The 16,227-nt window shown below is 49.9% G+C and overlaps 1 protein-coding gene across 6 annotated transcripts in view; it reads right to left on the bottom strand.

Annotated features, from left to right (window-relative positions):
* The window catches only part of LOC116957883 (protein tweety homolog 1-like), a 143,534-nt gene that overhangs the window by 13,509 nt on the left and 113,798 nt on the right, over nucleotides 1–16,227 (bottom strand). For 3 of the 6 annotated variants that reach the window (XM_032980322.2, XM_076053425.1, XM_032980330.2), the window contains 4 exons: nucleotides 14,757–14,899; nucleotides 13,103–13,270; nucleotides 7,549–7,627; nucleotides 6,242–6,383 (listed from right to left, as the gene is read on the bottom strand). In XM_032980322.2, the coding sequence (XP_032836213.2) occupies nucleotides 6,294–6,383; nucleotides 7,549–7,627; nucleotides 13,103–13,270; nucleotides 14,757–14,899 (480 nt within the window). In that variant the 3' untranslated portion in view covers nucleotides 6,242–6,293. The remainder of the gene's footprint in view (nucleotides 1–6,241; nucleotides 6,384–7,548; nucleotides 7,628–13,102; nucleotides 13,271–14,756; nucleotides 14,900–16,227) is intronic. The other 3 variants (XM_076053422.1, XM_032980340.2, XM_076053443.1) reach the window with 3 other exon arrangements.

Here is a 16,227-nt window from a genome sequence, read left to right as displayed (position 1 = left end):
TTCAAGATGTTGAGGAATGAGATTTCCAAGCGTGAAATCTGCTCGATTATCACCCGTTAATAATCTTAAACTGTTGATGGAACAGTAGAACAAGACACAATTGTATCAGAAACTAATTTGAACGTGCGTTTTCTTTGCTTTTTTTTTTAAACAATGAACTATCGCTAAACGGTCACGCTCATGTTTCTTTTGTGACTTAAGGCGACTGGACTCTCTACTCCCATGGCTCCGACGATGGAGCACATGGTAAGAGGCAGCTTTAGACGACGGCTAAATCGTTGATCATCGACAACTATTCTCATTCCACTTGCTGGATGAAAATCTCGCTATGCTGCCATCACGGTGCACAGTCGCTGCCACGTGCCAATCAGCCGCTCTGATGGCGCTGTGTAACAAAAAAAAATGTGTTCCTGGGTAGTAAGTGTTATTTCCAAATTGCTTATGCCTCAAAGGTACAGAAAATGGCTATTTTTCCCCCGACAAACTTTGCCTTTGTGACCAGGACAGTGATATTTTGAAATTGACCTATTTTCAATGAGAAAACGTGCGTATGTGTGTCTTGCGTTCACATAAAGTCCTGCTCACAAAAGCACAATTTTGTGGGGGGATAATAGCCATTTCCTATACTTTTTAGGTATAAGCAATTAAAAAAAAACAACACTTACTACCCAGGAACAATTTTTTTTTTACTTTTAAACGGCGTCATGCCTCTGGGCGCGGGGCAGGTTGATGCGCAGGCCCCGTTCTGCGTCGATGCGGAGGCCGAGTGCTGCGGGAGCGGGGTGTGCCGTGAATGTCCGGCACGTTGTGAGCAGTGCCCGGCCTTCAGCGATGCGGAGCCGTGGGTAACCACCCACGGCCCTGCCGTGCGACACCGGGCCGTGCATGCCCGTCGACTTGCAGCGAGCTGCACCGCTCCAACTGCTGGCGGAGTTTTACAGAACGCGTGCCGTGCACGTCGCTGCAGCGTGGCTCAGAATCTGTTCCGTGTTGTGGCACGAGGCTCCCACGTGCTCACGCATCACGCAACGTCGCTGCACATGAGCATCGCCGTCGTGAGTGAACGCAGCACTGAGAGATGTCCCGAAAGAGCCCTGCTCCGAGCCTGTGACGACCTATTGGACGTCTGTTTAAAAAAAAAAGAGCTTGACAGCTCATCAGATTCCTCCAGTATAAATAAATATTCGTATCTTGCTGCATAAGAGTTGTGTTTATTTATTATTAATTTAGGAACTGAATTATGTTCTAATTACCCTGGGATACAAAATACGTTTCCACAAAGCGAAATAATGTTCGTACTAAGTAACATCGGCATATTGATCACGTGATGTTCCGCACGGTAACTGAATCGCCGTAAGAAGAACAAGACAAAGATATGCTTGCTTGGCAGAGAGGTATTAATCTTAATTGCCTTCATGACAAATATCAGAATGCTCGCCTTTTGCCCGTCCAGGGACGGGTGTATTGCAGTAAATCTGAAACTTGCAAGCGAAAAGCAGACCACGACGTGATATATTAATTGCATCCATTCGTGTGCAATTAGTAAGGGCGCGGTGACACAGACCTAGTTCATGTTAAGGTTATAATCCTTTGTTCATCAAGACGTCCTTTTTACTTTGATGTCTCAATAGCGTTACGGAGATCACGTGACGTGAGGGTTCTGCCTTTGTAGTGAGGGTTGTGAGGAGGGGGGAGGAGGCGCCCCGCCCCCCCATGTGGAATGACGTCAGATGCTAATTATTATTAATGGCGGGGGGGGGGGTGTCCATTTGGAAGACGAAATATACCTCAAGGGATCACTGTACAGCACAGACCCTACAGGATGGGTGGAGGAGGGGATGACGGCCCCCACCCACTCCCCACCCACCCCCCTCCCATTCCACACACCCCACCCACTCCACACCCCCACCCACTCCACACCCCCACCCACTCCACACCCCCACCCACTCCCCACCCACTCCCCACCGACTTCACACTCCCCACCCCCCACCAACCTACTCCCCACCCCCCACCCACTCCCCACCCCCCACCCACTCCCCACCCCCCACCCACTCCCCACCCCCCACCCACTCCCCACCCCCCACCCACTCCCCACCCACTCCCCACCCACTCCCCACCCCCCACCCACGCCCCACCCACTCCCCACCGACCCCCCACCCACTCCCCACCCACTCCCCACCCCCCACCCACTCCCCACCGACCCCCCACCCACTCCCCACTTCCCACCCACTCCCCACCCCCCACCCACGCCCCACCCACTCCACACCCCCCACCCACTCCACACCCTCCACCCACTCCCCACCCACTCCACACCCTCCACCCACTCCCCACCCACTCCACACCCCCCACCCACTCCACACCCCGCCACCTCCCACCCACTCCTCCTGCCTGTGGCCACAAAGAATTTCGTGACGCGAGGGTAAAGTGATGAATGTCAGGTCCATGTCGTGAGAATTATCGTGGAAATTAGCGGTGGAATGGTTTACCTCCTCCGGCTACCGACAGGCGATGCAGGTTACACGACGGCTTGTGCATCAGATCTTATTTATTCACGATGTACTTAGAAAAAAAATCAGCAGACTACCTGCTGGATCTCCTCACTGTTTCGAAGAACAAATGTGACCTAAGGTCTTCGCTCATTTACCAGCTTCACATTCCTTATTGCCGTACAAATACTGGAGGAAGGTCCTTTGCTGTTGATGCCCCCAGGGTCTGGAATGCTATCGCCAATAAACTGCAACTTGGATCCACTACCTGTGAGATCTGCACTCAAAACTGCTCTTGAGGAGCTGTACACCCCTAGCTGCCACTGCGATGCAGAGTGGCCTGATATCAAATGCACCGCTCTGGATGTCCGCTGCAAAGTATGATCTTGAGTTTCGATTATTGTGTGCTTGTCTTTAAAGGTGCATTGAAAAAAAAATAATTCTGCTACTGATCCTCCTGCTGTTATGGAGTGACTCATGCTGCCAGCTATGGCTGCAAAGTTTGGTCGTACATGTTATGTATATCGTTTATTGTTAAAATTTTAATCACAATTCCTATGATCGAATGTTACATTGTTTTCATAGCTTTATTTTGGTGACATTCGAAAACGTTTGGTTAAGCCATGTTTGTTTGTCGAAGTACGGAGTTAGCCTGATAAATAATAGATCACGTGACGTTTCGATCGCAACACAAGCAATCGTCATCAGGTGGGACAACCACAGCAAGAACAAAACTGCTGAAGTAGGCCAGAGATCTGCCGTGGCACGAGGTTATAGAGTCGGCCCCGGCAGTAGGGGGGGGGCAGGGCAGAAAGTGGACCCCGCAGCAGCACCCGGCTCAATGGAGTCAAGTGCAGTCACGAAAGCTTCAAATCAAGATATTAGCCTGATAACTTTATCTACATTGTCTTATGGTTATTATTGTTCGACTTGCATCCTATGGGGATTTTTGCACACAGCGTTGATATGCGGTGCTTTTCTCTGGAAGATTTTACTGTTTTTTTTTTTCCTGGATGTTTCTGTTGCGCCTCGTCACTTTAAGATGTTCTTTGTAACATGTTTTTGTTTGTTAACGTTGCACCCGAGCCGAGAGCCTCATGGCTCACAGGGCTCTACCTAATAAATGAAAATGAGAAGAAAAAAACCCCCTTCATTTATGAGACTCGATCCTTGCTCTAACATGAATGACATAGAACGCGGACGAAACGTCTCACTGCTTTTCAAAACATTTGGTTGCGTGCATCGTTCAGCTTAAACGTCGACACGAATCAATTCATCGCTGATCCCTGAGTCCTGACCCTTGAGCAAGCAACAATTATGGATGCAACTTTAAAATGTTGAAAATGTGGACAGCTGCGTGACTTAATGAATCAACGACTGTAGCTCACGTGTGGCCGAGCCAAGCTGTATGCTACCAGTGTAGACAACAAAGGTTAGTATGTTGACAATTAGCTGCTGTGAGGTTATAATGCACATACCCATTCATAAACTGCTCATCAGAAAACAAACTTTAAAGTGCAGCTCTCTTCAGGGCCCAACTCTGATCTCTCTGGCATCTGTATGTGTTGGTGAAGCATGGCCATTGTTGTAAACGTCACCTATTAAATATTTGTCCTTTCACGGTCACGGTCTTACTGACGAATGTGTTGAGTTATTCTTGTTATGTGTACTTGTGCACCGACGCAAATGTAGCAGCAGTGTCGCCAAATAATTAGTTTTGTGTAGCCGAGAGGACATTTTTCACGTGTACTACCATCTCACAAAACACTGCCCAGACATGCATGTTGCCGTTCGTATACAGGCACTTACTTTAAAGGTTTAAACTAAAACAAATATTTATATAATTACTGCTTGCACTCGGAAATGTGCAACGTGTAAATCTTGTTTGCATAGTACTCACCGAGCGTTTCACACCACCGTGAGATAATTATCTTACATTTGCTGTATTACAGTAACCACATTGGAAAGTTTAAAACCAACAAAAGTCGAATGGTGTCCAGCAAGGCCCTATTATTCACGGTCATATAAATGTATGTTTCATACGTGACAATAAATTGTCGCTTATTATAAAATAACCACAAATAATTAGGGATAATCTAAATTCTATTTTTGCCAGAGTATTCAGGCCCATTTACTGATATTTAAAAAAAATATATCTGCATATGGATGTTGAACTTGATTATGCTTATCAATTAAAGTGGTAACTGCTCCCGTAAACTTCTATCATTGATTCGTCCCCCCTTGTTGAGGACTCGGCCTATCAGTCTGACTGTTTCATCTCTCATCCACACAGTGTTCAATCACACTCCAGGTCACAACAATACATTCACTTACCCACTCACCCACCCACCAATTCACTCACGCAACCACTCACTCACCCACTCACTCACTCACCCACCCACTCACTCACCAACCCACTCACTCACCCACCCACTCACCTACTCACTCACTCACCCACCCACTCACTCACCCACTCACCCAGTCACTCACCCACTCACTCACTTACCAACCCACCCACTCACTCATCCACTGACTCACCCAACCATGCACTTACTCATTCACCCAACCATCCACTCACTCACCCACCCACTCAAGCACTCACCCACCCACTCACGCACCCACTCACCCACCCACCCCCACGCACCTACCCACCCACTCACTCACCCACCCACCACACTGCAGGTCACGACACATTTTTCTGCTTCTTCCTTTTCACTGCTACACTTTGGAATTTCCTCCTCCCGTTATCTTCTGTTCTCAAAACTCTTATAATGAATGGCATTGCTCAATTAAAGAAACGTGTTACACTACAACTTTGATAGTGCTGGTTGTTGCTGGGCGTTGGACGTTTTGCGTCTGCGGGCCTGTGCTGAGCAACTGTTTTAGTTTTTTCTAAATCACTGTTACTCATTTCGAGTGAGGGATTTATGATAAATGTTTCCACCGTTTGGCATCACTGGGAAACATTCAGCCTGAGCACAACGTGTGTAATGATATCTCTGCATGGGTCACAACACTCGCTTTTTAGTAGATGGGGAGAGAGAAGATGAAGAAGAAAAAAAGGCGAAAGGACAGCAAATAGCGAGAAGCGAATGAGCAAATGGAAACGGAAGAAGGCAAAGGGTCGTGAACGTGAAAAACAGCGGAAATGTTACCGCACGCAACAAGTCCACGTTCAGGAGGTTTGGAGAAAGGAATTGCATTTGGAAAGGAACTGTTGTGAAGGGTCCGATCACATCCAGGGGAGAGGGCATGCATTTAAACTCTGGTGGCCTTCCCCGATTGGTCGTGTGGCGTTGGCGGCGAACGGGTTGGGAATAATCATGGCAACCCCTGTGACGTTGCGTTTTGAGACATCTTTAAATGTCCGTCATCGAGGCTTTGTTCAACCGGCGTTCATTATGAACACGTGGCTTATTCTTTGGTGCTTTCGGTAAAGTCACGTAGAAAGGTTCAAAGAACATAACAAAAAACTACGACGTTTCGATCGCAACACAAGCGATCTAAACGTCGTAGTTGCTTGTTATCTTCTTTGAAACCTATCTACGCGACTTTACCGAAAGACCCAAAGAACACGAATTCCTGCAGTCACGAAAGCTTTAAGTCAAGATTGGACACGTGGCTTGTTGACGGCACGCGGTAGTTCACGCCAGAGTAACCCGACACGGAACAGGGGAGCACGGCGACAACTGCTGAACAACACCCAAGGGGTGAGGGTTGGAATTCACTGCAGGAGGGGTGGCCGTGACTGGTACCTGGGCTCTGGGCACGACGATGAAGAGGAGAAGGAGGAGACACGAGTTTGAGCTAAAAGCGCTCCTCCATTACTTTAACGGTCTCCCAGCCGTTTGATTGCCGGCTGCGGCTTCGCCCCGAGGTGGCGCGGCTCGGACACCGCTGCCCGAGTTGTGCGCGCCGGGGAGGAAGAAACCAAAGGCCGTGAGCAAAGCAAATAAAGAGCGCGGGTGGAACAACAACAACAACAAAAAAAGAATAATCAAAGAAATCACAACGCCTCGAATGTCACACTTTGATGCGATGTGCCCGGCGGTAATGTGGCGGCGACGAGGGTGAAGAAGGATGCCAAGGCCTGCGAGTGCCCCCGAAGGGAGAGCCGCGGGCTGGTTAAGGATTCGCTTCTCGCAATGGAGACGAAGCGGCTAAAGCCACGTTGTGGACAATGAGGATTGCGTTGGGTAACGTCCGTTCGCCCGTGGACGACATCGTAATTGGGCAACGTTGACTGCAACTAAACGCCGTTCTTGATTAAAATACGAATTGGCGATTGTGACGATGGTTTTTTTTTATTCAGAACTTTCGTGTGACTGCAGGGATTCATATTCTTGGTTCTTTCGGTAAAGTCACGTAGAACGGAAACAATAAAGTAATTAAAACATTTCATTGCTTTGTATTTTTACTATTTTATTGTTTCCCTTCTACGTGACTTTACCGAAAGAACCAAGAATAGAATGGGGTGGTTTTTTTAATAAAAAAAATGGACTGAGTGTGATGAAAAAAGAATCCGCAAGCATGAAACTGTGCATGTCCCTGTACAACCAAAGTGCCGCCAGTAGCACAGACTGTGCACAGCACTGAACTCCGAACAGAGGGATTCTATTCGGCTGTTGGATGATATGGGTAGGAACATCGAAAACTGATATCGAACTTGAGTTAAGTGAGTAGACTTTCATGTGCAGGCTTTCACATCCAACGTTATAATTCATAATTAGTTTTGGGTGAGGTCGTGAATGGTTCTGTCGGGTGGTGGAGGGTCATAGTTAAAACAGGGACATCATACTTTCACGATCCAATCCAAAACAACCAATTACCCACTCAAACACCCATGTATTTGCTCCTTTTAATTCGACAAACACAATCCTGGTGAAACACCGTCCCGACCTCCATAGCTCAGAAGGCAGTAAGCAGTAGGCAATGCTCTCTGGAGGGCTGACTGCTCCGCTCTGTCCGGTCCACAGGAGCGTAATTATTTTTTTTCTAAAATGAAACTGACCAGGGGAGTCCGATGGAGAAACTCACAGGTGCCCCCCTGATCGTCACTTACGGAGGGCGGAGGAGAATTGCGTCCGATCAACGGCACGTTCTCGTGCCTGGGATTGTTACCCGAGGCCGTGTTCTGATTCCTGCGCGGAAAACAGAGCACACGGCACGTGAACGTGGCAGCGGGGGCGTCGCATGGGGGAGGGGGGCGGCCCACCCCCCCAACCTCAGCTCGGAGCGTGGGACCATGGAGCTCTCTTCAACGATCCTGCCGGCTCACGGCTCCACACGGTGGCCGCAGGATCACCGGGGGAGAGAGCTCGACGAGCTGGGACCGTGGCCCAGGACTGTTGTCAGACAGCGCTGTCCATGTGTGACTGTGAGCCTGTGACTGTGAGCCTGTGACTGTGAGCCTGTGACTGCGAGCCTGCGTCTGTGTGACTGTGAGCCTGTGACCGTGAGCCTGTGACCGTGAGCCTGTGACCGTGAGCCTGTGACTGTGAGCCTGTGACTGTGAGCCTGCGTCTGTGTGACTGTGAGCCTGTGACCGTGAGCCTGTGACCGTGAGCCTGTGACCGTGAGCCTGTGACTGTGAGCCTGTGACTGTGAGCCTGCGTCTGTGTGACTGTGAGCCTGTGACTGTGAGCCTGTGACTGTGAGCCTGTGACTGTGAGCCTGTGACTGTGAGCCTGTGAGCCTGTGACTGTGAGCCTGTGACTGTTAGCCTGCGTGTGTGTCTGTGAGCCTGTGACTGTGAGCCTGTGACTGTGAGCCTGTGACTGTGACCCTGTGACTGTGAGCCTGTGACTGTTACCCTGTGACTGTGAGCCTGTGACTGTGAGCCTGTGACCCTGTGACTGTGAGCCTGCGTGTGTGACTGTGACCCTGTGACTGTGACCCTGTGACTGTGAGCCTGCGTGCGTGACTGTGAGCCTGCGTGCGGGACTGTGAGCCTGTGTCTGTGAGCCTGCGTCTGTGACTGTGAGCCTGTGACTGAGCCTGCGTGTGTGACTGTGAGCCTGCGTGTGTGTCTGTGAGCCTGTGACTGTGAGCCTGCGTGCGTGACTGTGGGAATGTTAGGGGTTGATAGGAGACAGCTAGGGGAACACTCAGACATCAATGTGGGGTACATAGGATGCTTATTGGTGTCTCCAGTTAGTTTATGTCATGGCCTCAGCGATCGCCATGGCGAGCGGTCCGTGGCTGGCGAGACACGGAGTTCCACCACGGGAGACCTCTTGGTCACGATTCGACGTAGGATCGGCCAACAGTCTCAATCGGGGTCGCAATGCCTCCGATCCATCGGGTCCCTCGGTTCATGACCACGAGGAGGGTCCAAGCTCCCTCTAATGCATCCCTAGCGCGTCTCCGGATTGGACCGTGCGGTCAAGAGCAGCTCGGTTCAATTCCTGAGGGAGCTCCCAGCACGTGGAGCGAAACGTCGGACATCGTGCCGAACAACACGAAGCGGTATGAACCCGAGAACGCATCGGAGAGCTCGCGCAGCGCGACCGTGAAACCCTACGGAGTGGCGCGCTGAACGTTGCTGCGCACCGCATATTGAGCATATCACAAATGCAACATAAAAGGGTCGAGCAAATAATTTTGAGATGTTCCATGCTCGGCCTCCACCACCGCGAAAGTGGCGTCGTAATCACAAATGAATATTAAATGCAGAGAAATTGCACTTGGCATTTGACTGCTCTGCGTCGCTCAAACCGGCGGCTGTCCATTGTGAACCGTTCGGTCCCACACAGCACGTAAATGCTCTGTGGGTTCACATTTATGCTCCTGGCTCGCAGTCCAACTGGAACACAGCTCTATATCCGCCCCATTCACATAGCTGTGCCTCCACGTAAAGTCAGTGTTTTACACAAGCCACACACGACATGCTTGCCTTGAAACCGGTCTCAAAGTTTGCGTGTGTTGAGACTGACGTTGCTAACATTATTCACTCCCCCAGGAGGCCATGTGGCTGAATGTGTAAAAAAAAGAACCAGTTTGACACGTAGGATTTCGCGACCAATATCCATAATAGAGGTTTTTGGGTTAGATGTAAATGTTGTGGGTTTACTCTCCAACACACCTGTGTGCTGTACTAGTAACGAATTTGCATATTGTGTTTATGTCACAAACCTTACTAATTGTGGTGGTGGGTTCAACAACACATTTATATTTACGCGATCTAACCCCAAAAAAATATCTATTGTGACAAAAATACACTTTCATTTTGTATATGGAGGAACAGATATGTGGAGGTGCTTTTTGTCTGCTTATTTGTGTTACTTTTATGTTTCCGCAGCGAGGCGACTGATGGTGTTGTGTTATTTACATAAGCTTTGAAGCCATCTGGTGGAATGGGCGCTGCAGCTGTGCAGAAGGGTTATTCGCCTTCAAGCTCAACTCCAGCAGGGCCAAGCAAGTGCTCAGGGATAAGAGTAGAGGCTGAAACCCAGGCCCTTGCCTGCGCTTGCGGTCACCGATTGAAACCTGGGATAACCTGCCACAATGGCGCCTCAGGGCAAGAGCCACACAGCCTGGGGAACTAAAAACAAATCGCAAGAAATATCTATCGGGTTATTAATTATGGCATCGTAAAATACTTCTTTGAGAACTAAATAAGTGTGCAGTAGACGGTAATGACCTATTTGTGATTTATTTTACCTTCATAACAGATATTTACACGACGTATTTCTGCCACGTGTATTCATACATGTAAGACGTTCACACACTTCATTGAGTATGCAGATAGAGCCGTGTGCAAAACACATACCGTCATGTGCATTTCGTGAGATTTCTGCCTCTAATCACAGTTCATTTCCTCTTGCAATTATGAAACATGCTTGGAAATCGTGATGTGAACTTGGGGGAAAATTAAGCCCTGTCCTCAGCCCTACATTATTATTCTAGCACAGACTTTTTTTAGCATAACAATTCGCACAATGCTCTAGCTGCGAGACAAAACCATCTTAAGCCACCATTGTTCAGGCGCTTTACAATTCGCAAAAAAAGGGGAAGCCTTGAGCCACAGACGGCCACGCAGAGAAAGCCACAGACTGAGAATAGAAAGGGCCATGCTTCGTTCAAGGGGAAACTTAGAAAAGAAACAGAGAGTAGGGGGGGGAGGGGGCAGAGGTCACGTTTGAGCGTCTGCGGGGGTCACCCTCATCTGCATGCAAATGCACGTGGCTGCGTGTTCCCACGCATCCCATGCACAGAGAGGCCCGGCCGGTTCCCACGTGACTTGCCGCTGGGGGGGGCCGGAGGGAGAGATCTCCTTCACACTGACAACGGATTAATTCGTCTCTCTCCGAACCCTGGCGTACTGGAGGAGAGATGCGTTGGGAACGATCAAAGTGGAACATCTGGGACATATTGAGCTGATTTTATGTTAATTGCTCTGGAGCTGCATGGGCAGCCTTGTTGAAGGCATCACATGGAAGGATTAGGGAATACAAGACTGGTGCCGTGGCCGTGTGTCCGTTAAGCCAGACTGAGACCACTTGCCTTGTGCTGCTATCTTTCCTGTTTTCACGTGATGCCGATTTTGCGATGTGCGTTTTTTGCCGGTGGTGATATTACGTTATGCAATGGGTTGTTAATTTTATTTTGCGAAATGTAAACATGTAACTTAGTATTTTTAAAAAAGGGGACCTTCCTTGTCATTTGCCACAACCATTTGGGAACAGGTGAAGGGTCACGGTAGCATGAATGCTGCTGTTACCCCCACAGCAATGGAATGAATGGCTTTGACCCTTTTCTAACCAGATGGTCCACGCCACGGTGACATTCCTCAGCAATTTAGGTGGGAATGTTTTAAACACCATTTCATTGAGAAAAAAGTGCGATGCTCCAAACTCTAGAACACACCCCTATAACCTATTGGCTCATGGGGACTGCCAGTAATCGGTTTGCTTTATCACTAGTTTTTCCGTTTCTATTATGCTCGTGTATAATGTGACCTGGAATGCATTAACATTCCAGGTCACATTGTCACACTTCATAAATGTGCATCCACTAGTGCCATCAGTCCATTAGCCACAAATCACCATCTTAATCGTTCTTTCCAAGGCCAATGCATATGCCAGACAATGTATAACCCAATTATACTGAATCAGTATTTTAGAGACGATGAGAGCATTCAGTTGGCTTCTTTGAAGCTGTCACAGGAGTCACGCATAATGGAGGACTGAGTGGTGATGCACAATAACAGCACAGACATGCAAGTGCCTCAAAGTATAATTTCACACGCAGAAATGGAGATTGTTAATTAATTCTTTTTTCACCACCGCAAATCAAACATAACATGCACGGACACTTTAATTGCTTTTAACGGACGCAAATGTATGAACAAGTTAAAAATTAACATATTGTCCACAGACAAGCTAGTCGCACGACAATGATTTAGACATTTAAAGTGCACAAACAGCTCATGCTTCTTAATGTGCGTTTGTTTACCAAGTTAAAATGAACATTGAGAAAAAATGTTTACTTCGAAGGTAAATTATATGGCATGCAGATAGAATTCTTGTTAATTTTTAAGTTAGATGCATTCGTTTGAGTTCAACGTCAATTTGATGATATAAAAAATGTAACTCATTGAATGTTTGCTGTGACTTGCTCCAGAATAGAAAAAGCTGTATTGTTAATATAATGCAATTTATAATTACATTTCGTACTTACAGGGAACTCTTCAAAGATTCAAATTAAATGTAAAAAAAAATATTGTCCACAGACACAATGACTCTTTCTTTCTCTACGGGGACATAAATCACATTTAGAAGTCATTCCAAAAGAGCAATTTCAGCATTGAATTTTGATAACAATGGCCCGCTAAATTAACCTTACAACAAATGTTATCCTCTTTGCCGCTCCAGCCATCAAACAAGTTAGAGCTCTCCGAGCAATAGGGCGATAAATTGTTTCGTTATCAGTGGCACGCTATCAAATGTTTGGATGTGGAGCAGACGAGACAGAGACAGAGCCACCCCAGCTCTGAGGAGGGCAGCAGATGCCGGGGCTCCAGCTGGAGCCGTTCAGCTCGATTACAACAACAACAACAAGAAGAAAAATAATAATTAACATCCCAGGGGTAAACGCCTTGCCACGCAAACAAAGGTGTGTGCTGCTCACAGCCGCAAGGCGCTTGTCACGTCACGCGCCGGCTAACCGTGTGACTGCCACATCGCCCGCACAATGCTCCTCAGCCTTGTCCAGACCATCGGCCACAAAAGGGCCGCATTATCGTTAAGACGACCAATCTCAAAGAGTTGGACACGTGGCTGTTTGCAGTCACACGTCTCCGTGCGTGTTGTGGTTTGCATTCGTCCCCAGCCTGCAAGGCATTCTCCTGAACACTGCCAAGCCCTTCTACATTCCCGCACGAATAAGTGGGCAGCTTCTGAGATTTGGGCACAAACTCTGAATATTTTTTTTTTGGGGGGGGGGAGGAGGGGAGAAGGTGGGTGGGGGTACATTTGACTTAAAACACACACAACTCAGGTGATGATGAGGGGGGGGGGGAGGAGTCGGGAAGATGGAGAGTCGCCCTCCGTGAGGACACGGCACCGGCTGGGCACGTAGCGGGGCAGGGCAGGCCAATGGCTTTGCGCACTCACACGTATTCGGAGACGGGCGCATTGGTGATGGACTGGGAGGTAGGCTGAATGCTCGTCTGGCTGCCGAAGCTGCTGTAACTGTAGAAGCTCGGCAGTGGCGGGCGGCGTGTGCTTCCGGGCGGCTGCCGGCACGGCTCATCCTCATCCATGTCCTCATACTGCCTCTCCCTGCGGGGACCATACGACCAGAACCACCACCACCACCACCACCACCGTCTTTCCTCCTCAAAGGTGGCAGCAGCAGCAGCGAGCGAGCGAGCAGTAGCCACTGTGCCGCCCCAGTCAGTGCACGATGCCCCGTGCGTCAACCCTTGCACGGGCAGACATGCGGTCGGAGTTTACAGCCCTGGCCTGGCTCACGTGTTTATCGTCAATTCTGAAAGAAAGCGAATGTCCAAGCGGCACTGCTGTGACCGTTCTGCTCCGAAACACAGGACCCAAGGTACACGTTGCCCAAGCAGGCCGTTAAAATCACGAGTCAGTGACCAGAGTGCGGTAATTTGAGTTTGCTCCCGGCTCAATGTCATGGTAGAAACAATGGTGAAGAGTCACGAGCCCCTCTAGTTCACACTCCTGCTGTGCTGCTGCTGCTGCTGCTCTAATGCATGGTCCACGCTGTCCGTGTCAGGCTTACTCCACTGCTAACTCCACAAACTGCAGCGGAATTCCCCCGTGCGTGGACTGAAACGAGCGCTTCCCAAGCAGTGTGTGGACAACCTACGTGGCCTTGTCAATGTCATTACTTGTTATTCCGCTTGTTTACAAAGGAAAGCCTCTCCGAGTCCCATGGCTCTTGTTCAAGAGAGTCCTGCCAACTTGTAGCAGTCAGGGCCGATGCTGCTGCTGCTGCTGCTGCTGCTGCTGCTGCGATCCCAATTGAGTAATTTGCAGCGGTAAGAAGCTGCATCATCAGCCCAGGAAAGCTTCCTTATCCTTGAAGACCAAAACGAATTACGACGGAAAGGACCGTTAACGATTTCACGTAAATCAGCACCTGAGTCTTTTCGGAATTCCACGTTATTTGTAGACGGTAAAGCACGCGCCTCGCTTAGTTGACCCTGAGCAGCCACCAGCGGCGAGAGAACCGCACGAGCAAAGTGCTGCCCACATGCGAGAGCGCCACGCGGCGTGCCGTCACCGTGCCGTCACCGTGCCGTCACCGTGCCGTCACCGTGCCGTCACCGTGCCGTCACCGTGCCGTCACCGTGCCGTCACCGTGCCGTCACCGTGCCGTCACCGTGCCGTCACCGTGCCGTCACCGTGCCGTCACCGTGCGCCGCCGCCGCCGCCGCCGCCGCCGAGCCCGTGCTGGGCAAGCACGGTGGCGCGACGGATGCCCCGCGAGCTGGGGGTTGGTGGATCGCGCGGGCTCAGTGGATGCGACGCCCCTCGTACGGGCTCACGGAGAGGGCGGCGCTCGCCTCCTCCTCCTCCTCGCAGCCTTGCGGAGCGGCTAGCAAAGCGGAGCTCAAATAGCGGTTGGGGCCGACTCGGCCGATCGTCCGTATGTGTGCCTATGGGCACACTTGCCCCTCATTCCCGCCCCCCCCCCCCCCCTCCCTCATAGGAATGTGGAACATCTACCAGTGTCTAACAGGGCTGCGAGTGAGAAACGAGCACTGCCGTGGTGCAGGATTCCGATAGCGGGGCTCACCTCTTGCGGAAGTTGCGCCAGGTTTTCGGGGCGATGCAGATGACGCTGTTGAACATGAGGGCCGAGACGATGGAGAAGAGCGCCAGAAAAAGCATCCCCTTGAGGCCCTCCGAGCACACCCCGTTGAGAGCTTCCACGTAGTCCTGCAGCGAGGGCAGCGCGCGTCAAAGCACGCGTCACACCACGTGACAACGCACCACACCAGTCACCGCACCACGTCACGCCACAGTTACTCAACATCCGCCCAACTCCTGCTGCTCACATGAGTGTTGACGTCACGGAGCTGATCTGCTCAAATGAGTGTTGACGTCACGGAGCTGATCTCCCGTTAACAGCCCTGCAGAGTGAGCGGTGGAAATTCCACATTTCTATGACGTGAAAAAAAAAAACATTTTGGCTCGTGTGGTTTTTTTTTTATTACAATTCCACTTTGAAACGGTGATAATAATAATAACAACAACAACATGTAGTCAAGAAATACACTTTGAACAAACGGTTTTGACGAGGTACAACAGTGGAGGTTGAAGTGCACGCACGGAAGGCGAGGTCATTATTCATGGACTTGGGGCAGTGTCGCGGGAGTTCTCGTGGGAGTCCTCACGGGGAGGAGACGCTGCGCTTGGGCTTCCCCGCTGCCGCCCTACCGACAGTCACATACTCCGCGCGCGTTGCGCGTGTACGCACGTTGAACTCCTTTCGCACCGTACGTAGCCAACCGTGCTAATCGGTGGTGCGCGTGAAATGTTTTAACTCTTTATTAATAGCCTGAGACCCCGCCTATGAGCACATCCATCACGTTTTTGTTACGTAACACATTTATAGAGATCGTATTTACGCACGCGTAATTGTATCGACTTGATTTTTAGCAGCGAAACGCTCTGCCTTTGTCGTGAGCGTGATTTACGAACGGTAATTAATTCTCGACACAACAGAGATGCGGGGTTTCTCCTGGCACTTTCTCAGCTCTCCCCTCTCACATGAAGCGAAAACACTCCAGCACGACCACATTCTCGAGACTCGGCCGTCTGGGAAAAACAATCTTCATACTCTTGATTGGAAGCTTTCGTGACTGCAGGAATCCATACTCTTTGGTTCTCTCGGTAAAGTTACGTAGGAAGAAAATAAATCACGACGTTTTGATCGCAACACAAGTGGTCGTCCTCAGGCGGATTAAATATAATCCATAATAACGAGCATCCTCCCGAATTTGAGAAGTGCCAATGGCGAACTTGAACATAACAGAGCCAGGTCACGTCCCACTCACGCGACATGGGCCCACTTTTGTGTGATTGCTTAGCTGGCCGACGCATCAAAACCTGACAGTTGAGTTTACCACCAGGCATCCGAGTGAGCATGCAATGTCTGTTGGGAGCCCCGTCACGACTTCCTAGATTTTGTCACGATAACGTATTGACGTAGTCTCGAGCGGAACGCGGCGGATTTCACCGCTAACTCTGGCCAAGACGGGAGC

The sequence above is a fragment of the Petromyzon marinus genome, chromosome 3 (genome assembly GCF_048934315.1).
Source record: "Petromyzon marinus isolate PM22_M1 ecotype Great Lakes invasive population chromosome 3, UKy_Petmar_22M1.pri1.0, whole genome shotgun sequence".
NCBI lineage: Eukaryota > Metazoa > Chordata > Hyperoartia > Petromyzontiformes > Petromyzontidae > Petromyzon > Petromyzon marinus.
The sequence above is the reverse complement of the archived record's forward strand: the minus strand, read 5'-3'. Positions and strand labels throughout refer to the sequence as shown.